Source organism: Eleutherodactylus coqui, chromosome 12 (genome assembly GCF_035609145.1).
Source record: "Eleutherodactylus coqui strain aEleCoq1 chromosome 12, aEleCoq1.hap1, whole genome shotgun sequence".
Classification (NCBI taxonomy): domain Eukaryota; kingdom Metazoa; phylum Chordata; class Amphibia; order Anura; family Eleutherodactylidae; genus Eleutherodactylus; species Eleutherodactylus coqui.
In genome coordinates this window covers 15,512,123-15,536,850 of record NC_089848.1, presented here as the reverse complement: position 1 = coordinate 15,536,850, position 24,728 = coordinate 15,512,123, and the positions used below count along the sequence as shown (strand labels likewise).

Sequence of the window (24,728 nt, the reverse complement as noted above, 5' to 3'; positions counted from 1 at the left end):
CGCAGTAAGAACAGGTCTGATATCAATGCCTGGCCCCTTGACGCCAATAGTGGGTAATCCAGACTTTCCGTTAGGTGAACGAGGATTACCCCTCCTAGACAGGATGGGGATCCCAGTCCCGAGACTCCGGGACGTAATGAAGGAGGGTGGCATCAAACCAATAGAAGAGATGATACGGGAGGGACCCCCGGTAGCCGGTGCGTGGTTCCAACACCTGCAATTAAACCACTTTATTCGAACACAGGGACAGGCTTCAGAGATAACGCATCAGTCCACCCCCTTTGAAGAGCTGTGTGCAATGTCTCCCGAGAGGAGGGGGGAGATCTCCGTGGTCTACGATATGTTGATAACCGGGGGCGCGCGAGACTGTGAGACGAGATACAAAAAAGGCTGGGAAAGAGACCTGGGACGGCAACTGGAGGGCAGTGACTGGGTCAAATCGCTAAACATGACCCATAAGATGTCGATCTCTGGCAGACACCAGGAGCTAAATTATAAAATCCTATCCAGGTGGTACCGGACCCCAGCACGTCTAGCTAAAATGTACACCAACGCCAGTAGTAATTGCTGGAGATGCCTGGATAACCTAGGTTCGATGATCCACATATGGTGGTCCTGCCCCCGGGTCTCCCCTCTATGGAAGGAGATAAATGCACTATACAACTCCCTCACCATGGGAAAAGTGTCCTTTTCCCCAGAGATTGCTCTTCTTTCCATCCTACCAGGCTCCATAAAATCGAACGAGAAGGGAGTACTTAGATTTTTTCTCCTAGCAGCGCGCCAGGTGATACCTCAGCTGTGGAACACCACAGAAGCCCCTACACGCCTAATGTGGGTAAAAGCCATGGATGATATTATGCACATGGAAGAGCTGAGGGCAAGGGACGACGCTAAATATTCAGACCACTACGCCACGTGGGCGACGTGGATAAGCTTCGGCACATCCTCTAAACTCAACACATGGGTAGCCAATGGTGTGTTCTAATCCTAAACAAAACCACTACACTATAACAGGATTATTAACATACGCACTTGGATGGCCGCCACTGGCCGAATATGTCCCTGTCCACCTCGGCCCCTATAGGGCTGTTGGTGTCCCCCTCCCACCTTCCTGATAACCCTCTCTATTCCCCCTTTTTTTCCCCACCCCCTACCGCTCTTTTCTTGTCTTTCTTCTCCCCCTACTAACAAGGTCAATGTCGGGATCTTAAAATGCTGACATGAATCACACCGCCGGGGCCGGGAGAGTTCCTCTCCCTCCTTTAGGCACCTAAAAATACCTAAATTTTCGATATCCGATTATAGTATGTTAAGTAGTGTAAAGACAAATGGCACATACATCTGAATTGGGAACTCCCAAGGAAGAAATAAGATAAGTTATTTAAAGGAGAGACTGCTGGTATTGTTGGACACCCAACGATATTGTAATGTGCCGACGTTAGTTTACGTCTAATATTTCTATTCTCTTTCTGACTGAAGAGTTGTTTTACTACAAATGTGATTGTTTGTATATTTCATTGATATTCCAATAAAATATATATTGAGCATTAAAATGTATCAGATTTATCGCAGTGATTCTGTGGGATGATAAATCTGGTGTGTAGTTTTATTCTACTTATTACTTGGCAAAGCCTATCCCAGATTTTGTCGCAAAATGTTGGTGCACAATCAGTAAATTAATTTTTTGGTAAATGGCAAAACTGAAAGCCTAATGATGCTACATTCACTATTAAAGCCTAAGGCCTAATGCCTACAGCCGTGACGGGCTCCGCAAGCAGAATACCGCAGCGGAGCCGTCATGGTGCCCCCCCCCCCACAGACACCCATACTTGCCTCCGCATTAGAGCGCATGACGCACCGGCAGTGTCATGTGACATGCCTATGGCGTCACATGACGCGCCAGCCGCGTCATATGTCACGGGTGGCGGTAGATGGGGAAGCATTTTCACGCTATCTTCCGCTGTGCTACAGCGGAAGTTAGCATGACAGAATGCTTCCATTGACTGCAATGGAAGCCGTCCGCGTGTACGCCCGCGGCAAATAGAACATGCCGCGGATGAGTACGGGAGAATTCACAGGGCGGAATTCCATGGTGGAATTCCACACCGTGAGCATTGCACTATTAGGTTCAATAGAACCTAATAGCTGCGGGGCAGCGCTCCGTTTTCCGGGGCAACGCCGTGAAATCTGCCCATGGAAATTAGCCCTAACTTTTATTTCAATATCCTAATGTATAATTTATTTGTTGTTGCAAACATACAACTTCAATTTCAAAAAAGTTGTGACGCTGTGTGAAATGTAAAGGAATGTAAATAGAAAAAGAATGAAATGATTTGGAAATCGCATCTCATTTAACCCCTTCATGACACGGCCTATTTTGGGCTTAAGGACGCAACAATTTTTGGCGGATTTTCTTCTCCGTTTATCAAAAGTCATAAGTTTTTTATTTTTCCGTCGACGCGGCCGTATGAGGGCTTGTTTTTTGCGTGGCGAACTGTAGTTTTTATCGGTGCCACTTTTGGGTACATAGACTATATTGTAAAACTTTTCTTATTTTTTTTTTTGATAGCAGGGAGAGAAAACGCATCAATTCTGCCATAGATTTTTTTTTATTTTTTTTGTTACAGCGTTAATCATGCAGCATAAATGAGATATTCCATTTTTTTCTGCGGACCGGTACGGTTACAACGATACCAAAATTCTTACATTTTTTTTAGGTTTTCCCACTTTTCTGCAATAAAAACCCTTTTTTTTGGAAATCTTTTTTCTATTCTAAATTGCTGCATTCAAAGTCCTGTAACTATTTTATTTTTCAATGTATGGCGCTCTGGGAGGGCTTATTTTTTGCGAGACGAGCTGTAGTTTTTAGTAGTACCATTTTGGGGTACATCTGGCTTTTTTGATCACTTTTATTGTGTTTTTAGTGAGGCAAAATGCTAAAAATTAGCATTTTTGCCTCAGGTTTTTAGCTTTTTTTTTTAGCGTTTTTTTCCGTGCACAGTCAAAAGCATGTGCAACTTATTGTACGCGTCGTTATGGACGCGACAATACCAAATATGTGGGGTTTTATTTTTCTTTACCTTTTTTTTATGCTAATCTGAGAAAAAGCATAAAATGTTTTTTTTACTCTTTTTTTTTTTTTAATTCATTTTTTTAATCTTTTTTTTTTTACACTGTTTGTGTCCCTCTGAGGGACTTTAACCACTGCCCTGATGATCGCTGTCATAAGGCATGGCAGAGCTACTGCTCTGCCATGCCTTTTTGCTTATACAGCGATCTCAGGCATAGGCAATACAGGACGCCAGTGTCTGGCGTCCTGTTGCCATGGTGACAGGCCGGGCTCTCGCGATGACATCGCGAGTTCCGGCCGGAGACACAGAGGGAGTCCGCTCCCTCTGTGAACTCTTTCCCTGCCGCGATCTACTTAGATCGCGGCAGGGAAGGGGTTAACAGCGGGTGGCGCATCTCCGATGCCCCCCCCGCTGTTGCAGCGGGACGTCGGCTGTGACTGACAGCCGGCTTCCGCTGCGGGATAGCGCGGGATCATATGTGATCCCGCGCTATCTCCAGGACGTAAGTTTACGTCCTGTTGCGGGAAGTACCAGGCTGCCAGCACGTAAACTTACGCCCTGCAGCGGGAACGGGTTAATCCACAATAGAACATATCAGAAGGGGGAAGGAAGACATTTTTCCACTTCATTTAAAAAAAATCACCTCATTTAGAAATTGATGGCAGCAACAAATCTCACAAATGTTGGGACAGGGGGAACAAAGGGCTGAGAAAAGTAACTCGTACTGAAGAAATTTGGCACTTTCTGGTATTTGGAACGCACCATCATTCAAGGTGTAACGCATTGTGACGTCACTGCTGATGACTCATTAATCCTGCCCCTCCCGCGAGAACTCAGGCCTTTGGCGTCTCAGGGCCATTTTCAACTATATATACTGCACTCACAATGACATACCTTGCACAGGAACAGAAAACCTTAAGGGTTAGATCCGTTCTTTTCCTTCTTCTTAACACCGGTTTGTCTTTATTCCCCTGGCTAGTCTGATCACTAACGTTTTTGATTCATGCACCTATGTGTTCTTTAGATACAACAACTGCTGTGTGTCTGTAAATTGGGTTTAAATAATGATTTTTAGTGCCAACATTTGTCCTGTCAGCTAGCTGCTTGATTAATTGATCCAGTAGTGTTCCAATACTGTCTGTTTGTTTTTCAAGAAAATACTTTTCCAATGATAGTACTTTCACAAGTATTATACTAATATTTTTAATTAGTCCATGATGCTTTTTTATGTTTCATCTAGATTTAATGCTTGCCTATACCTAGACCACTTTTTATATACATTGTCTATTGAGTACCTATTTATGTATTATTGCTATTTTTAATGCTAGTCACTTTTTAATCTGCTTTTTTTTTCCCCAAAAAGAGCTCTATAACTTTGTCTATATACCATAATTTCCATTTTTTTCTCCTTCCCAAACCTTATCCATTTCTGACCTTGTCTTTTGGAATATTAAACTTTTAACTGAACCCTTAAGACCAGTTACTCTTCTTGGGAATCCCTTTGGGAGATCTCCAGTAGTGTGACCTCCTACACAGTAGCGGCTTTCTATCAAACACTTATTTGCACTTTACCCTGCAAGCACCCGATCAACTTTCTTTATCAATCCACTAATGAAATATAGATATATATTAATAAAGATGAATAAGTTGTATTCTTTGTTAGTATGTTTAGGTTTAAATCCAATAACAATAAAATGATTAATGAAATAGAAGAATTTAATAATGCATAGTAGTCAAATACATATTCCAAGGTGAGTTACATGATGCTTGCTTATGATTGCTATATGCTTCTTTATATACTCGTTTTCCTGGCATTAAATAAAGGTTTGAGTAGCTCTTTTCTCCCAGAACTCATCAACTAATTCATATGTGACAACAGTGTTATGCCTGAATATAAAGATTAATATTTATTATAAGAAGAGCAAATATGACATCTGCAGGACGTGCCCTGCAGAGCTCCTGTGCTGCCAGCTACCCCGAAGACATCGGGACCCCTTCGGTGCCCTAAAAAGCAGCTGTAGGGGATTGATATCCCTCCTACTTGCCTGGGGGAAGTCCCCTGCACCTCCAAAGAAGAGCTTGCAGTTTTTCTCCACACTGGCTGACGCGGCCTGGCTGGACCTGGAGCCGGAGCATGGGACCCTGGAGCGCGGCAGTCACAGAGAAAACCAGGCTGCATTACCTCCCGGGATCTCAATGTTGGCAGAGAACCCCAGTAAGCCTAATCTGACCGCTGCTCCCTGTCCGGACTCCATGAGACCACCACCAGCGGGCCGCGGCCTAGCTACACCAAAAGCCGTGGCCTAAATTTCCAGCCGTGACACCTGTGACGTAACCCACCAAGCGTCACGGGAGAGGAGAGGGACAACCAACATCCCCACACTGCCGAGAAAGACCTCCCCATGCCACCGTAGAGGATATCAGAGTATACCCCTTGACCCCAGAGCGCGGCCTGACTGGACCTGGAACCGGAACGCGTCGATTGCCAGAAAAACTGAGCCGCACCACCCTCCGGGACTGCACTGCCGTCAGGATATCTCTGTAAGACCTGCCCATGCGCGGCGTCCCCCCCTTCCCACACACACTTTGTCAGCTGACACACCGCGGCCTAGCAGCGCCTAAAGCCGCTGCCTAGATTTTCAGCCACGACACCTGCGGTGCAGCCCTCTAAGCATCGTGAGAGAGAAGGGGAGACAAATGGCGATCTCGGGCTGTCACTCGCCTTTCCTGCCGCAGTTTGGAGCTGTGACTGCTGCAGACGCAGGCCTGGACACTCCCCATCAGGACACGCTGACAAAGCCATAGGCCCCTGACTATTTCTGTCCCCCCACGGCTTCTGGCCCAGACAAATATTTAAACGAACGCAGCACGGGTACTTCTGCACGAGCAACATGCCATCTAGATTCGGACAAGACAGCAGCAACAGGAAAACAAAAAAAAACAGGCCCACTAAAGCCACCAAGAAAAGGACTATAACAATCTCCATCCCCCAAAGAACGCCTCACCTCGTGCCACGACTATATCAGATCCCCATTCTGAAGCAATGGACATCTCTTCCTCACAGGTCTTCCCGCTGGCAAGTGATGACTCAGACGCTATGGAGGTGACACAGGCGACCTTGGTGGCACAGGAGGTATCAAAATTACTCCTCCCTCTATTCGACAGCAGGCTAGAGACACTACATAAATCAATAAACTCGGTGCGGTCACAAATCACAGATAATATTCAAAGATTGACAGAATTGGAGACGAAAACAGAACATACTATTACAACTTTGGAGGCCTCACTGAAGAGAAGTTGGTCAGAGACTGAAGTACTTAGAGAAAAAAATTGCAGATCTAGAAAATAGACACCATCGAAATAATCTGCGCTTTGTCAGGATACCAGAGTCAGTAACTAGCAACCAACGTCTAACATATCTGACCACAGATCTACCACAAGCCCTTCAGCTCAATATACCGACTGACATTCTAACAATAGAACGGGCTCACCGCATCGGACCGCCTGGAAATGGATGTAACAACAACAGAGCCCAACCTCGCCCGGTGATAGCCAAATATATGCATTGGGTGACAAAAGAAGCTATCCTGCAAGCCTACAGGTGTCAAGAGGAACTGCTAATCGAAGGAGCCAAGGTTCTGTTGTTCCAGGACTTCTCTGTGGCTATGTCACAAAAACACAAGCTATTTACCCCAATATGTCGAATCTTGCACAAAAGAAACACCCGCTTTCAGCTGCTATACCGAGCAAAACTCCAGGTCCAAGATGGCAACAAATCTCTACTTTTCAACACCCCAGAGTAAGCGAGAAGACATATGCATTTGGAGGAAGCCGGGGAGCAGGGCTGAGGCTGACGCGCAAAAGGGACTCTATTCCTGATCTCTATTTTGCTCGGGATCCAAATTATGTGGATGTGGCGACTTTCATGCAAAAGAATTAGGTGCAATAAAACAGGTTCTTTTTCTTTATTCCATCCTCAGTAAAATACACGCAACGTTTCGGCCGTTACGAACAGCCTTTGTCAAGCTTGACAAAGGCTGTTTGTAACGGCCGAAATGTTGCGTGTATTTTACTGAGGATGGAATAAAGAAAAAGAACCTGTTTTATTGCACCTAAGTGTGTCTGCTGCCATTCGGATAGGATTTTGGGAAACAAGTGGAGGATTAGAATCCATCTCCCTGAAGTGGCTGTGCAGTGAGAACCTCCCCTTAAGCAAGGGTATTCTGTTTGTGCTGCAGGCGTTCGACTTGGTTTGGATTTCATGCAAAAGAAATAACATTCATGTTCATTGTTTGTTTTTTTCTATATGTTTTACTCTGGCTTGTTTGATTTTTAGAGAATGGCTTTGTAGGGAGACTGCACCCCCCCCCCCCCCTTCTTCGGCATGGCACGAATAATATTCTGTCGCGTCTGCGGCTTGCTGGGACCGGAGGATGCCACAACGACAATGAGGCATATGTTACGGTATTTATGACCAAAATACATACACCAATATGCCTACGGACACAGAACTAGCAGACTGCCAAACACCCACAACATTATAATTCTTGTCCTGGAATGTAGCAGGACTTAACACCCCCATTAAGTGGAAAAAAGTGATCACACACCTCAAACATCACAAGCCGGACATTATTTTCCAACAGGAAATGCACATCGATAGAAACACTACAACCATATTTGAGTGATTGCCTAATCATTGGAGGTGATTTTAATAGTGTACAGGATGACTCTCTGGATAAGACAGGCCCTTCCATCCAACCAGCCCTAACCACCCACGCGTTGCTGACATTGATAGACCAGCTTCACTTATGCGACCCGTGGCGACTGCTCAATTCCACTAGTAGAGAATACGCATGTTGCTCGAACGCCTATCACTCATTTTCACATATTGACTTTAAAAAAAATATCCAACAGTCTTTTTGACCAGCACCGTCAGTCCACAATTCACCCAATATCTCTTTCTGACCATGCACTGGTTGCGCTGAGATTGCAGCTGGTGCCCTCCTGGAGGTTGTCACGGCTGTGGCACTTTCCCTCCTATCTGTGGGAATCGAAGGATTTCAGGGAGTACTTAAAACTCCAGTGGAATAACTATGCAGATGACAATAGGGAACATGAAGACGACATAGCGCTGTTCTGGCAGGCTTCAAAAGCGGTGATGCGGGGACATATCATAGGCTATGTATCCCATAGCCGGAAAAAATTCCCAAAAGAATTTGAGGCACTACATATCTCCTCGCTGATGGCACAAAAAGAACACATAGACTCCCGCAGTGATGATTGCTACCAAATATTCCTCACAGCAAAACACTTATTAGATACATTTGTACACACCCACACGCATTGGCAGACTCAACTAACAAAAATAAATTCTATAGATGGGGTAACAAGACAGGACGTCTACTTGCCAACCTGTCAAAGAGCGACAAGCACACAAGCCAATCTTAGCTTTGAGACATCCTGATGTGGGTAACGTAATAACAAGTCAGGAAGAGATGGCCCAAATACTATATGACTATTTTGAAAACATTTATAGAGCAGAACCAACCAATATCCAAGACATAAACACTTTTTTGGAAATGGTAGACCTAACCAGACTTTCAGAGGAACAGGCATCCCTATTGGATGCTGCTATATGGGAGTAGGAGGTGAAAGGGCTGATTGCTGTGGCGGCGGGGGTAAAATCGCCAGGGCCAGACGTGTTTTTGGTGGAATATTACAAAATACTTTCAACAGATCTAGTACCAGTGTTGACCCAACTCTATGACACAATTTACATAAACGATATTCAAATCAAGATGTAAAGAAGATATCCGTAAGCAGCACTAAATTCAAACCCAGGCATGGGTTGAGCGAATATATGCAATAGCTGAAGAAGACAGGAGACCGAATCTCACTCCTGAAGAAAGCATCCAGAACAAAGAAAAAACTTCAAGCTTGAGAAAGGCCAAGATGGCCGAAACGTTGCTTATCTGTGTGTGATGCAGGAATAAAATCTCTATATGGAATTGCACCGCTTATGCTGCTGAAGTTTTTTCTTTGTTCTCAATATTCAAATCAAGGATTTTGGGACTTCCAGTACGATTTTACTTCCCAAACCACTCAAGGACCCGGCAGACCCACGTTCGTACAGACCAATAGCACTGCTAAACTGTACAAATTTTTTTCCTAGATATTGGCTGATAGGCTCCAATCTATTCTCCCCGCCATACTTGACTCATCACAGAAACGTTTTACGCACGGGAGAAGTGCTCTGAAAAACATTAGAGCTGCCATAGCGGCGACGGTTGCTGCACAGAACCCTGACAGCCCGGTGACGATGTTGTTGAGTTTGGATGCTGAGAAAGCCTTTGACAAAATGGCTTGGCCATTCTTGAATACAATACTGGAAAACGCGGTTTTGGACAGATTTTTGAAAACTATATTACTGCCATGTTACTGCCATGCACACAAATGTTACCACTACCCTTGCAGTTAATGGCCTTAATACCCCAACCATTGATGTATCGAGAAGAGCTCGTCAGGGCTGCCCTCTCTCCCAGCTGCTTTTCAACTTATCCATAGACCCATTACTTAGGCACTTAACGCAAACTACACTTTTCACAGGAGCGTGCTATGACAATTTAGAAATCAAAGTAGAAGCATTTGCAGATGACATACTACTAATAGTTAGTAACCTTATGGAGACATTGACACCTTTGTTACAGGAGATTGGGAGAATTGGTGGGCTCTCAGGCTATACCCTAAACCTAGACAAAACCAAAGCTTTACTGCTCAGGGGGCCAGCTAAACCTTTATGGGCAGCTCAATATCCTTTTCATTGGGTGAAACACTCTATACAATACCTTGGGATCCAGATCACAAGAAACCAACATTATCAACATAAACATTGAACCCTATATTAAAAAGCTTGAAACGACCCTGGGCTTGTGGAAAAACTTCACGGTGTCCTTTTTGAGGAGAGCCAATCTTCTAAAGATGACGGAGTTCCCCCGTTTACTATATTTTTTACACTCATTTTACAATTATTTGTACAGAAACTTTATCTGGGGGAAAGCGGCCGTGCATAGCCATCAAGATATTACACAACGTAGAGTTAATACTGGAATCAACCTACTGCACGTAAGAGACTACAATCTAGCTGTGCAGGCACGCATTATCCACGATTGGATATATTCTCAATTGCATTTCACAAACAAAGCGCTTGAGCAAAAAATGACTGGCCCAGTACAGCTACAAAACATACTTCATTTCTTACACGCAGAATTAACCAGAGACGGCTAAACGTAATCCTTTGATATTAACGGCTTGGAAGACATGGGATAAGTTATGTCATGACAGTCACATGTCACCACACGTATCTTCGCACCTATCCTTAATTAATAACCCCAATTTTTCAAAACGGTAATCCCCATAACATTTCTTTTGAATGGCGGACCCAGGGCATCGACTCAGTAGACAAATTGCTATGCAGAAGGGAAACGCGTTCTGTCACTTGAGGACATGAAACAAAAATACCCTAATACCCGCAGTTCCAGGAGTTTGATTTGACACAGACGGGTGGCACATGGATTTTCAGATCAGTGGGCATGCAGGGAATGATTCTAAGCTGTACACAGCAATACGAAATGTGCGGGAGCAGGATGATATTGACTCATTGGTTGGACGATGGTCTCTGGATGACCCAAATTTCACGCCCACATTAATCATGGAATCTTTGTCGTTGACCTATAAATTCCTACCCTTGGCTAGGTTGCTGGAGATGAGGCTACAGGTCGTTCATAGATCCTATCTAACCCCTGTAACAGGATACCATATGGGAATATATCCCACCTCAAACTGTTTCAAATGCAAAACGTCAAATGCTAATATCACCATTTGTGGACTTGCCCTTTGATACAGGCTTTCTGGTCCCAAGTCCGCGAATATACCAACTCGCACTTGACAAATCTTTGCCCGCAGGAACACTTGTGGGCGATTTTTGGGTATCTGGATCCTAAAATATATGGTTTTTAAGGGGAGTTCGTAAGCTATTGCACTTTGTGGCGGGACTAAAGGCTGTTCTGCAGATGTGGATACAGCCAACAGGCCCTCCATTCAAACTGTTCCTGGACAAATTAGCGTTTTTGTTCCAAATGGATTGGGCTGAGACATCGCTTTTCAAGAAAATAGATGGTGCAGTCTTTTTTTGAGACCTGGGGGAGTTTTGTCCAGTTGCTGCCGCAGAGGGTAAGAGAGAGGCTGAAAAATTGTTTTCACCATACTTGTTGGTTCCAGGAGCAGGTGGCAGTGGGAGATTTCACTGTCTACGGTGGTTTATTGGTCGTGCCGTTGCCGTGGGGGGGGGCCTCCATATTCTTTGTCGAGTCTCTATTGTACAGGCCGAGAGTGTGTTTTAGACAAACAGGTGTACTGACAATCCTTGAAAACGGACTCGTCTTGTTAACAAATTTCAAATAAGGAAAAGAGATGAGGCATAATTTCTGTGGCTCTGACAGGCCTAGAGTTTGTTTTCTTTCTTATTTTTATTGTTGATTTTTTTTTTTGTTTTTTCCTTCTGTTTATAATATGAAAAATGCAAGTTGGGATGATGTTCATATTTTTATTTGCTAATGGACAGCTACAATATGATGTAGTTGGCCCAAATCTTGGACAGTGAAAATGTTAACAATATCCAAGATACTATTGTAACGTTGGATGTATGTCCTGATTAGTCTAATAAAAACATTTACAAAAAAAAGAAGAGCAAATATGTTAGATCTATTAAATCATGATACACACGTCACAAATCATAACCAATACTCATAAACAATATTGGTGGCCCTATTGAAATGCTGAGGAGAATCATTGATTACGCCCCATTGGACAAAGACTATTGAGGTGATAGATCCATTGTGTTCCCTTCTACAATAATTGTATATCCAAATTGTCTTTCTGTGATTCTAGTTTACCGTAAGTTGACAACATTTTGGCACACAATGTCCCATTTAGGCCAACACCTGCCCCTTTTTCTTAAGTAGCAAACAAAATTGTCCAACACTATCTAAACATATAAAGTGTGCTGCAAAGAATGTAAGACAGTTTTTTGGTGCAAGTTGCGCAGAAAAAAGGCACATTTAAAATATTAAATCTGCCCCGCTATATTTAATCAGTTTTTTTATAGTTTTTGAGCAGTGATGGCACTGCTACTACAGCTTGTTACTACTCAGTCCTTTACCTGAGCAGTTGTGGCCACAGATGCAGGGATGTTCTGTGTTGTTTTAGATATGAGCGACCAAAGAGAAATCTCTTTGAAATGTGCAATAAGTGTTTCAAGCACATAAACTGCTGTTGTCTAGGGTCTTCTGCCACTCTATCTAAGAGCCAGATATGACAGCGGGAGAGAAGCTGAGCTCTGTGATAAATAGATGTGTATATGATCTGCAGATACTGAGCAGTTTGTTGGCTGATTCTATTTTTTACATGGCTGCAAAAAATAATCGTTGCTGAAAACAGCCAATGTGCTGCCAGCAATAATGAAATAATATGAGACATAAAAAAAAATCATATTAACGATCTTCACCATTTGCATCAGCTTGTGTGAAGACCTTTTAAATGAGCACTGATCAATTTGTTATATTATTGGCCCGTGTAAAAAGACCTTCAATTTTGACAAGTAAGCAGGGCTCTCATTGTCTCTACTAGAGACAATGAGTCTTACTTATCCCACCCATACAGGTTGATTGACAGCCTTCTGTGTACTCACATTGATGAAAGGAAAGCTGTCAATCAGCCTCTGCAGGTGAGGTAAATGGGACTCAATGTGTTTTGTACGACTCCTGTCGGGATTTACGCTGCGTTTTACTCAGGCATTCTGTTCCAAATCCTATAATGCTTTAAAGGGGTTGTCCCGCGAAAGCAAGTGGGGTTATACACTTCTGTATGGCCATATTAATGCACTTTGTAATATACATCGTGCATTAAATATGAGCCATACAGAAGTTATTCACTTACCTGTTCCGTTGCTAGCGTCCTCGTCTCCATGGTGCCGTCTAATTTTCAGCGTCTAATCGCCAGATTAGACGCGCTTGCGCAGTCCGGGTCTTCTTCTTTTCTGAATGGGGCCGCTCGTGCCGGAGAGCGGCTCCTGGTAGCTCCGCCCCATCACGTGCCGATTCCAGCCAATCAGGAGGCTGGAATCGGCAATGGACCGCACAGAAGAGCTGCGGTCCACCGAGGGAGAAGATCCCGGCGGCCATCTTCAACCGGTAAGTAAGAAGTCGCCGGAGCGCGGGGATTCAGGTAAGCACTGTCCGGTTTTCTTTTTTAACCCCTGCATCGGGGTTGTCTCGCGCCGAACGGGGGGGGCTGTTGAAAAAAAAAAAAAACCTGTTTCGGCGCGGGACAACCCCTTTAAATTAAAGAGCTCGGCTCTCTCCCTGACACCAGGCAAGCTCATTTCAAAACACAAAGGGTCATTTATTAATACCGATGTTTCATATAGTCAAGTTAATACTATCCCTGTTGGTGCATGAAGTGAAAGCCTTTTCATATATTAGGCGCATCTCGACTCCTCTGTATGCCCACACAGATATCTGTACCAACTAGGTGCTGGCATGGATTTCTAGTATAATTTACACCTGTTTCTGGCATAAGTTATACATAAATGTGTTGGTCCTGGGCAGCCACTCCCTATCTGAGTAGCCAAGCCCCATTTTTAGGAAAGTGGCACAGAGCAGCATACCTGTCAAAAAGTTGCACAATTTGTATGCAAGCAGGATTTGGACAAAATTTTGTGACCTTTTCAATGCTAGAATCATGTGTAAACTCCTTTAGAAAATTCCCCTGATAAATCATGTTCTTTATTATGGAGATTTACCAAGCATAAATGACATATCAAGGTTTTTAAAAAGAGGGCAAACATGTTCAAAAAGCATACAGTGATGCAGAAACTAAAGCTATAAGTGTTTGATTTATTCTACCTGTGTTAGTGTAAAGTAGCTCGTAAGCAAAAGTAATGCACGTAGTATAAATGCACTCTTTTGTTTTAGGCCTCCTGTCCACGGGCATTGCGTTTTATCACAAGTTGATTTCAGCCGCGGGAGAACACTTTAAGTCACCACGATTTTTCGCAATGAACCTAACATTATGATAGGCTCATCGCGACAGATCGCGGAATGCCTTGATTTTTATACACGAGCAGAAAATCACAACGGATTTCTGCTCATGTACATCGGGCTGCGCTTTCTATAGTTATCCTATGAAAAGTGTTTCATGCGTTACCCACATGTGAATTATCACCACGGATAACGCAATGAAGAATCGCCTGTGGACAGAAGGCCTTATACTTTGGGCAAAAAGGACCCTCACCTGAATAAATAGGCACACTAATAGGAATGTCGGACCTTTGCTAGTCTGGTACTTCATATGCATTAAATCTAATTGCATTTCTGTGGCTGTGTCTGCAACGCGACTCTAAAAATGGTAGCGGCACATAGAGCAGCCCCTGGTTTCACCACAAATTGGAGTTTCTTTCGAACTGATTGTTAATGGTTGCGTGGTTTTGTGGGTAAAACTGATATTGAACTACAAAATCCTGTGGTTATTATGTAGTCAATAACAATGAATTTGAAAACTCTGCCACCTTATGGTGAAACCAGATACCAGCACATGGCACCTGTGTATCAGCCTTCTGGTGGCTATTCTATACTGTAAAGGTGTGTGACTGTTGCTTCACCAAAGTCCCAATCAAGACCAGACTTTGTAAGTAGTGAATCAAATCTGTCCCATCTCCCTAGTTTTCCCTCCTGTTTTCTCCTTTTTCATGTCTGACATTTGACTGCAACCTTCTTGCTATTCAATTTGTTTTTCATGGGATAATTACAGTGTTATCGATTTCTCTCTTTGCAGTGTTGTCTGACAACCCGTGATATTGACTACCTTTGTCATCCTTTCTTCTTTTCTTTGCTTTTTACTTACACTATTTAACTGTATTTTTATTGGATATCTGCCTTAGCGATATTTCATGTTACCACATCTTGGTAGTTCTCACATAGTTTATAGAGCTATAGGTTAATAGCAACAGTATTAGCCATTACACAACAAATATTACATGCTGTTAACATTATCTAAATGACATTTACCTTCCACCAGTCTTCATTTGAATCATCCAATATAGTTATTCTATCTCCAGGTCTGCAATAAAAGATGATATAAGATGACTGAACTTTAGAATGTAAGATTCCTATTTGTTGGAGCTTTGTGTCAAAATTAGCACCTGAACACAATGAGAAATCCTTCTTGATTTACATTTGAAGTAACCCATGGTAAATATATTTATAAACATGCATCTAAATAGGCATCCTTGTTTAAAAAAAAAGGTTGCATAAATCAATAGTACAAGCAAATATAAGAAACTTTGTAGTAAAGCTTTTTAAACAAGAGATGCTTTTGTCTCCACTCTTGAGCCACTTTTCACTCTGCTTCCTACAAACTGATCATTCACTCTGAAATTGTGCTAAAATCTATCTTGTGATAAATTAGCTGACTGAGGGGTCAAATTACATGTTGCCCATAGCAGTTTACGGAGATGGAGGAAGTAGCTGCAGAGTGAGAGAGAGAGTTAAAAACACACAGAGATGCTGCTGATGGATATAGTAAGTTTTCCATCTCACCCCAGTACTGAATTCACTGCTACACTGCTCATTACTGCTGTATAACCCCCATAATGCTGATTCTAAGAGTGTGGTGCAGGGAGATAGGGGAGCAGAATCTCCTCTTCTCTGTATGTGCAGTGTATGGGAAACATCATAGAAGCTAATCCCCATCCACCAGCTTAGCTAAAACTGATAATTACAGAGGAAGCCAGCAGAAGGCAAAATTGGTGAAACATTTGATATTCCAGTCATGTAATGGCTATAAATACTGCTACACACAACAAGCACTGACGTTTTCAGATAACTTTTTATTTTGAAAACAGCTAGGAGAGTAATTAAAGTCTGAGAAGGAGATGAGCCTGTGAAGCTGCCATGTGAGAATGGTCTAGCTTAAAGTGAGATCTGGGTGCTGCGGCTGTAAACCCCCATAGGGGCAACTTGGAGATTGTGTGAGAGCTACAAAGACTGACGAGTCTGAGAGATTGTTGTAAGGGAGCCAATTGCTGTAAATTGCTCAGATTAGGATGAGCTGTGTTTGCTAAACTAGAAAAGGACAATTTTGAATTAACTTAATTCTCAGAAGCATCATTCTAGCTGCAATCTAACTGAAGTTACAACACGATGAAGTAGGAGCTGCATATTACAGCTATTACTTGTATGTATACAGGAGAGGAGGGCAGCATGAGTTGAGCAAGTGGTGTGCAAGGAGAGGCACAGATCCTTTTCCTGTACCTGTCTGACTGTAGATCATCCCAGGGGGAAGGGTGAGATGGACTTATCTCCCCATTATCAATCAGAGAGCATACTTGCTTTCTGATTGTCACACAAGTGGTTCATCTTCTTTTTTAGCAGAAGAGGAATGAGAAGATGAGCAGCACTTACTCATGTATTCACGCTTCTACAATATTAAACCCTCCAAATGTGGCTTTACAGGAAAAAAAGAACATTTCCCACTACACACAATTGTATTAGTGAAAAGATAAGATAAACCTACAGGCAATTTGTACAGTCACAATCGTATCAACTCATAATAGAAAAATATGACGTTATTTATGCAGCACAATGAATGCACTAAAAAAAGTCAAAAAAGCAGTTTTTTGTTCGTCACTCGCCAAAATAGGAATAGAAAGTAATTAAAACGTACATATACCTCTATAGGCCACACCTATAAAAACATTTTCCCACAGAAAACAAACCCTCAGGCCTCGGTCAGACAGGCGTTTTTTGCTGCGATTTGTGGATCGCATGACGGAAGCGCATCCGCAAATCGCGTGACCGGGGCCGAAAAATCGTCGGAAAAATCTGCTCCTAGCCGTGTTTCCTTTGAAACGGGCCCGATCACAGGAGCGTTGTCCAGCCCATTGAATTTAATGCAGCCGGCAATACAGTCGGCTCCATTGAAAGCAATGGGCTGCCGGCGAGCGCAGGGTGAATTTTCGGGAAGGGCTTAAAAATATAAGCCCTTCCCTGAAAATCATCCAAAATTGTGTAGAAATTAAAAAAAATATATATACTCACCTTGTCTGTGCAGCCGGAGTTCAGCTGCGGCCGGTCGGCAGTTCTCCTGAACTGCTTTGAATAGAATTCAGCAGCCGGGGATTTAAAATCACCGCCTGCTAAATGGGCTGCCTCTGATTGGTCACAGCCCTCACTAATCAGAGGCAGCTCTCACTCACCCATTCATAAATTCATGAATAGGTGAGTGAGTGCTGCCTCTGATTGGTTCAGCGCAGGGACCAATCAGGGGCAGCTCTCAGCTATTGAATGACAGCTGAGAGCTGCCCCTGATTGGTCCCTGTGCTGAGCCAATCAGAGGCAGCACTCACTCACCCATTCATGAATGGGTGAGTGAGAGCTGCCTTTGATTAGTGAGGGCTGTGACCAATCAGAGGCAGCTCATTCAGCAGGCGGGGATTTTAAATCCCCGCCTGCTGAATACTACTCAGAGCAGCTCAGGAGAACTGCCGGACGGCCGCGGCTGAACTCCGGCTGCACGGACAAGGTGAGTATATATATTTTTTTTAATTTTTACACAATTTTGGATGATTTTCAGGGAAGGGCTTATATTTTTAAGCCCTTCCCGAAAATTCATCCTGCGCTCACCGGCAGCCCATTGCTTTCAATGGAGCCGACTGTATTGCCGGCTCCATTGAATTCAATGGGCAAACATCATTCTTCTCTGCCACAGCTGTTACAGCTGTGGCAGAGGAGAATGATTTGTGTAGTATATGTTCTCAATGGGGTCGGCGCTGCTGCTGCCGCCGGCCCCATTGAGCGCATATAGAGAACACAAGGAATCGCAGATCGCAGATAGGAGCGATCTGCGATTTCTTTTGTCCTATAATTTATCGGACAAGCGCATAAAAAGCGCCCATGTGTCCGATACCATTGCAAAGCAATGGTTCTATAAAATCGCCGATCGCATGCAAATGCGAAAATCGCGCGAAAAATCGCCCATGTGACCAAGGCCTCATACAGCATTGTGATGACAAAAAATGAAGAAGCTCTGGGTCTTAGAATGCAGCCACACACACATTTTGCAAAAAAAGTATTTTAATTGTGCAAGAGTAGTAAAATTACTAAAAAACATATAAATTTGGTGTTCTTTTAATCATAGTAACTTATAAAATAAAGTTAACATAATGTTTCTACTACATAGAGAATGTTGTAAACTTAAATATCTGAAAACAATGTTTTTTCCATTTTTTCCCAAAAGATTAATTACATTTATTGAATGCATTGTATGCATCTGAAATAGATTATTATAAAAACTAGAAATCAGCTCATAAAATTCATGGCCTTAAAAAGTTATGACTGCTGGAACACAAAAGGAACACAGAAGTGAAAGTGAATTGCTTGTTTTTAAGTAAAATTAGTTATGCCTTTTAAAGGATTAAAAATCTATTTAGGCAACTGATCCATATGCCAACTATATTTACTAGTGACCGAGTTTGTAGTTAACCCCCTTCTGCAAGAAGAGAATGGTGCAGGAGGCACCATAAGATAAGTGGTGTAAATAGTAAAAGTTATTGTAACGTTAGAGGGAATTTCAGGTTTTGAGTCAAAATTCTGTTCCGGGACAAGAGGGGGAGTGTTATATATGACCTCCATTTGTTCTTCTCTGCTTCCCTTCTGATCTAGTAGTTTGGGGCCCTCTAAGATGTCTGTGGCAATTTTCCAGCTAGTTAATGTGTTGCTCACTGATTGGTCATGAGCAGCTCTGGACAATCAGTCAATCAGAAAGCAGATACAGTATATTGGTAGTCTAACATTATCAATATACTGTTGGGATTAGGCAGTCTGAAGATTGTATCGGCCATTTCAGATGGCTGAAAATGGGACTTGGAACTAGCAGAGGAAGGGCAGAAAAAAGCAACCCCAGGTAATACTGGTACATCCTTCTATTCCTCCGGTCTTGGGACAAAATTTTGTCCCGAAACGGAAGGGTCACTTTAAAATTTGTACTGTTTCAAGTAAAAGTTAAAAGGGTTATCCATTCCTAATCCTAATTCCCTGCTAATGTTGTAAAACAATGACAAAAAGCAACCCTTACCTGTGAGCTGCTATCATTGATATAGAGATTCAACACCAGAACTATTTATGTTCATCTACCAATGTGGAGCAGGATCGACCTCTGTTCCTCCTCCATGCAAACCCCAAGCCTTCATAACCTAAATGTGCACCCTGGAGCTTCAAGGAATTAATAAACTTACTATATTGCACCATAGACTATCTGTATGGTTTCTAACTGTATCTGAGACACCAACTTGCATATTATTCCATCATATGGTGTATTTTGGATCCAAAAATTTTTACATTATGCTGATAATTAAAGTAACAGCATTCATATGTATAGATGTGGATGGAAAAATGGATCTGTCAAACAATGAATCACAAGTTTTCCACTGTGTCTGTCCTAGATGTTGGGAGGTATGCAGCTGTATTATTTACGAAATGCATAGCCCATTGCCTTCCTTGTCTTCTATTCACTGTCGGGGAGCACAGATAGCATAGCCACGCTGTGATATATATGTAGCGTGTCGTGAAAGGCAAGCTAAATTTTGCTACATCTGTATATTAATGAATGAGTGCTTCCTTTCTCTTAGAAGAGAGTGCACTTTACATACCGCATGGGCTGCAAACTGCAGACACAGATGATTGTCTGCTGTGCAAGCTGCTATGTTTGTTCAGTAGGACAGGGGCCTCACACAGATGCAGGTTGTGAACCGGGTCTAGAACAATAGCGTGTAGCAGTTGAATTGTAAAATAGCATGCACACAGGTGAAGGTAACCTTTTTCGTAACAGGAATAGATTTAGTTGCAGAATACCATTTGTTTTTAGGGTCTGTTTGCTCTCCAGCCACTTTACAGAATAAAGCTTCTTTGGTCGCCTCAGTCTTAAAGTTGTGCTTTGATGAAAAGTCTCAGCTGGTGTTTTGCAAATGAATTTTCAGCTGTCTACTAGGAGGTTGTTTATCTGTCGCGCTTGTAAAACTTGGGCCATGAATAAACTGTGCAAAAATTTCAGGTGGCAGGTTTCATTTAATGCTCTGCAATAGATCACTCGTCTGCACCTGCAAAGCCTACAAGTGCCAAGAAAACCAAGGCGCAGCAGTAGTACAGAGCGCAATCGGTGACGGGGGGGGGGGGGGGGGGTCACACACAGGGTTTTCTGGCAGCTTTTGATACAGTTTATTGAGCAAAAGCCAGTAGTGGATCAAGCAGTATCTGTCTCTATATGGCATAGTCCATAGATTACTCTTGTGTATCTATTAGCTAACTCAATTAGACTTCTTATGGGCTACACATGATCTAGGAATGTGAGACTCCTACTGTACACTGATGAAGGGCAAAAACCCTGAAACAGCTGTATGTACATGGAGTCTGGCTTTGCTTTTAATTTCCAGTCATTGTTACAAGGCTTGTATAAAAGTCTGACTTTGGCTTGAATGAATGCTGCCTTCCAATAGGTGGCACTGTAGAGGTTTTAAACCATCTCCCTTATTTGGTAATTAACCAGAGGAGCATGCATGGTCATTTGCGCCTCCTTACTCACCATCAAGGTGCTCTCTCTAAGGAGAAAAGATAGTGTTTTTGAGCCCCATCCTAGGCCTCTCACTAGCAAAGCCAAACTCCTACTGTACATGGATGAAGGGTAAAAGCCCTGAAACAGCTGTCTGTGCATGAAGTTTGTCTTTGCTTTTAATTTCCAGTCATTGTTGCAAGGCTTGTATAAAAAGTCTGACTTTGGCTTGAAGGAATACCATCTCTCTTATTTGCATATCACCCAGAGGAGCATGCATGGGTATTTGAGTCTCATCACTCATTGTCTAGGTGCTCTCCCCATCCCAGGCCTCTTACTAGCAAAGCCAGACTCCTACTGTACACTGATTAAGGGCAAAAATCCTGAAACAGCTGTATGTACATGGAGTCTGGCTTTGCTTTTAATTCCCAGTCATTGTTACAAGGCTTGTATAAAAAGTCCGACTTTGGCTTGAAGGAATACCATCTCCCTTATTTTGCATATTACCCAAGGGAGCTTGCATGGCTGTTTTGAGTCTCCTCAATCACTGTCTAGGTGCTCTCTTTAAGGAGAAAAGATAGTGTTTCCTGACCCCAGTTCTATACGTGACACATTTGGCTCTCTTTAAAGCTGACACCCAGCTGCGGCGGCCATGATTGGAGAGAATGGCCTGACTCTGGACTCATCATTGACTATACTTTGTTTTTAAAGGCGGGGGCTGCAGCAGTGATTTAATATAGATATTTTAGCAGAATTGTACCTACATGTATATCAGTAACGTACGTGAGGTTTTTCTATTCTATAAACAAATAAATGATAACATAAAACTTGAATAACCCTTTAGGCCGCTTTCACATGGGTGATATTGCTGCTTTTTCTCGCGGCAACATAACAATTCTGTGTCGTTACAAAGTCGCACATGATGCTACGAGGTCTTTTGCTGAGATTTTTTGGGTAGAAGGGGGTAGGGGCTTGAAATATAAGCCCTACCCCCGAAATAAGCTCTATCTGCATAAATAAAAATTAATGCATCACATATCAGGCGCTGTCTGCTCCGGCATTCGTCTCCTCTGCAGCTGCAGCACACTTTTCTGTAGTCTTCAGGCAGCTCTTCCTGGATTGGAGGTTTGAAATCCCGGCCTCAAGGGAAGGGAAGCACTGGCTGTGATTGGTTCTTGTGCACCGCGACTCAGCCAATCAGCGCCAGCTCTTGATGAACCAATGACAACCATCAATGCAGCTGACAGAGCCTGATAGGTGATGCATTATTATTATTGGGTGGCGTGATTTTGTATTATGACAATGTAGCAGGCTAAAAAACATCGCTCATGTGAAATAACACATTGAAAAGCATGGGCTTCACATACATGCGATTTGTAACACTATCGCATTGCATGCAAACTGCACAATCTTGTCGCCCATCTGCAAGTGGCCTTAAAGAGACTTTGTCACCTACTTTTAGCACATAAACTAAGCCTATGGGCTAAGAGTTGGTGACCTGATAAGTCTGGTGATGTCACTGTTATACTTACCTTTCCCATCATTCCCCCGGTGTCAGCGCTGGAAGCCGCCCCTCAATGCATTGAGCCACGTTGATTATAATTTTATAATAGTTGATTATGATTTTATAATAGTTTGCCAATTATAAAATTAGAACAGGTGGGTCAGTTAGCAGCGACATTCAATGCACTGAGCGCACGGCTTCCAGCATTCACACTAGATGAATGACGGGGAGGTAAGTATAACACTTAGCGAGTCACCAACTTTTAGCCAATAAACTTAGCTGATAGGTAGGTGACGGATTCCCTTTAAGTACTTTTTCACAATAACTTTCCTGAAGATGTTCTGAAATAGTATTTTAGAAAAAGCTAGTTACCTTATTGCTAAGTCTTCATTTTCTTGTGGCACAAATTTGTACAAGGCAACAAAAGTTTCTCCTGCATCTTTAAATAGTGGTGTCTGCAGCAAAAGAAAACAGGAAAGTAAGCGCAATATATACACTAGTAAATAATATTTATAAACAGGTCACCTTTCCGGACGGAATCCTACTGTCTACTGATAAAGGACAATAACCCTGAAACAGCTGTATGTACATAGAGATTCTGGCTTGGCTCATTCCATCACTCATTTGCATCATTTTTTCCCAGGGAGCATTGCATGACCTGTATAAGACTCCCTACACCCTTGTGGTGCTCCCTACAAGGAGAAACATTACTCTACCAGACTCCTTTTAGGAGAGTGATAGAGAACCATATCTCTGCTCGAAGTACAAGAGAGCCCACCCTTGTTCCTAGTGACCAAGGATGGTAAAGGGAGGTATTGGGGTGAGGTATGCATCTCAAAATGTTGCAGTAGCATAGTGGCTACTGTGGATCTCAGATGGCAGTTCATGTGCTGCTTCTGCCCTGCATTCGTGGTAAATTGGATTTATATCAAACAAAACATATTTAATTCATTGTCATCAAAGCCATTTGTGCTCACAGAGCGCACGCTGTCAGATTTGCAATGTATGAATCACTTTATTGTGTGGGATGAAAAACATGAGAAGATTTTGTAAATTCTGGAGGAGTTTTCATTTGATCCGATCTTTCAGAACATTCATATTGATAGAAAGGTGAAAAATATTTGCGTACACATATTTGTATCCTGTAAAGCAAGAAACCATTTACCAAAACTGAGAACTTGAATATTATCTTTGTCATGTTCTGATTGCAGATTTCATGTCCAAGGATTGCATGAGCAGCTATATAAACGTAACTAATTATAATTTACGAAGTGTATATTTTCCAATTGACAGGCACCCTTCTCCAAGTGTCCCCCCTGTGAGTATTGGTCTCAGCTCTGTGTGGTTAGTGGCAAATACTACAATCACAACATGTAGCTTACTACATGATCTTACTAACTGTCGCATCATAACATTGTATTTAATTTGTCATAAACTGTCAAGTTAACATTTGCTGGATCTGTAGATATTAATGTAAATGCACAACATTTCTACAGATAATATCTACAGATCCAGCAAGTTAACCTAGATCACGTGAGGTAATTATTATCCCACTATACTCTTCCTTAGTCAGACCTCATCTGGAATACTGTGTCCAGTTCTGGGCACCCCACTCTAAAAAAGACATAGACAAACTGGAGCAAGTTCAGAGAAGAGTTACCAAGATGGTGAGCGATCTGCAAATCATGTCCTATGAGGAACGATTAAAGGATCTGGGAATGTTTAGCCAAAAAAAGAAAGCTGAGAGGAGACTTAATAGCTGTCTACAAATATCTGAAGGGCTGTCACACTGCAGAGGGATCAGCCCTATTCTCATCTACACAAGGAAAGACTAGAAGCAATGGGATGAAACTGAAAGAGAGGAGACACAAATTAGATATTAGAAAAAACTTTCTGAAAGTGAGGCTGATCAATGAGTGGAACAGGTTACCACGGGAGGTGGTAAGTTGCTCTTCAATGGAAGTGTTCAAATAGGCTGGACAAATATCTGTCTGAGATGGTTTAGTAAATCTTGCACTGTACAGGGGTGTGAGGGCACGTGTATATATTGCTATATGTTTTCTTTTTATATCTTTATACCTGCGTACAAATTTTATGCAATGTTTTGTGAAAAAAAACTTAAAGGGGTTGTCCCGCGCCGAAACGGGTTTTTTTTTTTTTTAACCCCCCCCCCCCGTTCGGCGCGAGGCAACCCCGATGCAGGGGTTAAAAAAACCACCCGCACAGCGCTTACCTGAATCCCGGCGGTCCGGCGTCTTCATACTCACCTGCTGAAGATGGCCGCCGGGATCCTCTGTCTTCATGGACCGCAGGGCTTCTGTGCGGTCCATTGCCGATTCCAGCCTCCTGATTGGCTGGAATCGGCACGTGACGGGGCGGAGCTACACGGAGCTACACGGAGCCCCATTCAGAAAAGAAGAAGACCCGGACTGCGCAAGCGCGGCTAATTTGGCCATCGGAGGGCGAAAATTAGTCGGCACCATGGAGACGAGGAC

The 24,728-nt window shown here is 42.9% G+C and overlaps 1 protein-coding gene across 1 annotated transcript in view; it reads right to left on the bottom strand.

The window, feature by feature from the left end:
* Window positions 1–24,728, bottom strand: part of STAC (SH3 and cysteine rich domain) — a 361,279-nt gene that overhangs the window by 23,189 nt on the left and 313,362 nt on the right. The window contains exons 8-9 of the mRNA XM_066585075.1: window positions 22,606–22,688; window positions 15,194–15,245 (exon numbers count right to left, since the gene is read on the bottom strand). Of these exons, the coding sequence (XP_066441172.1) occupies window positions 15,194–15,245; window positions 22,606–22,688 (135 nt within the window). The remainder of the gene's footprint in view (window positions 1–15,193; window positions 15,246–22,605; window positions 22,689–24,728) is intronic.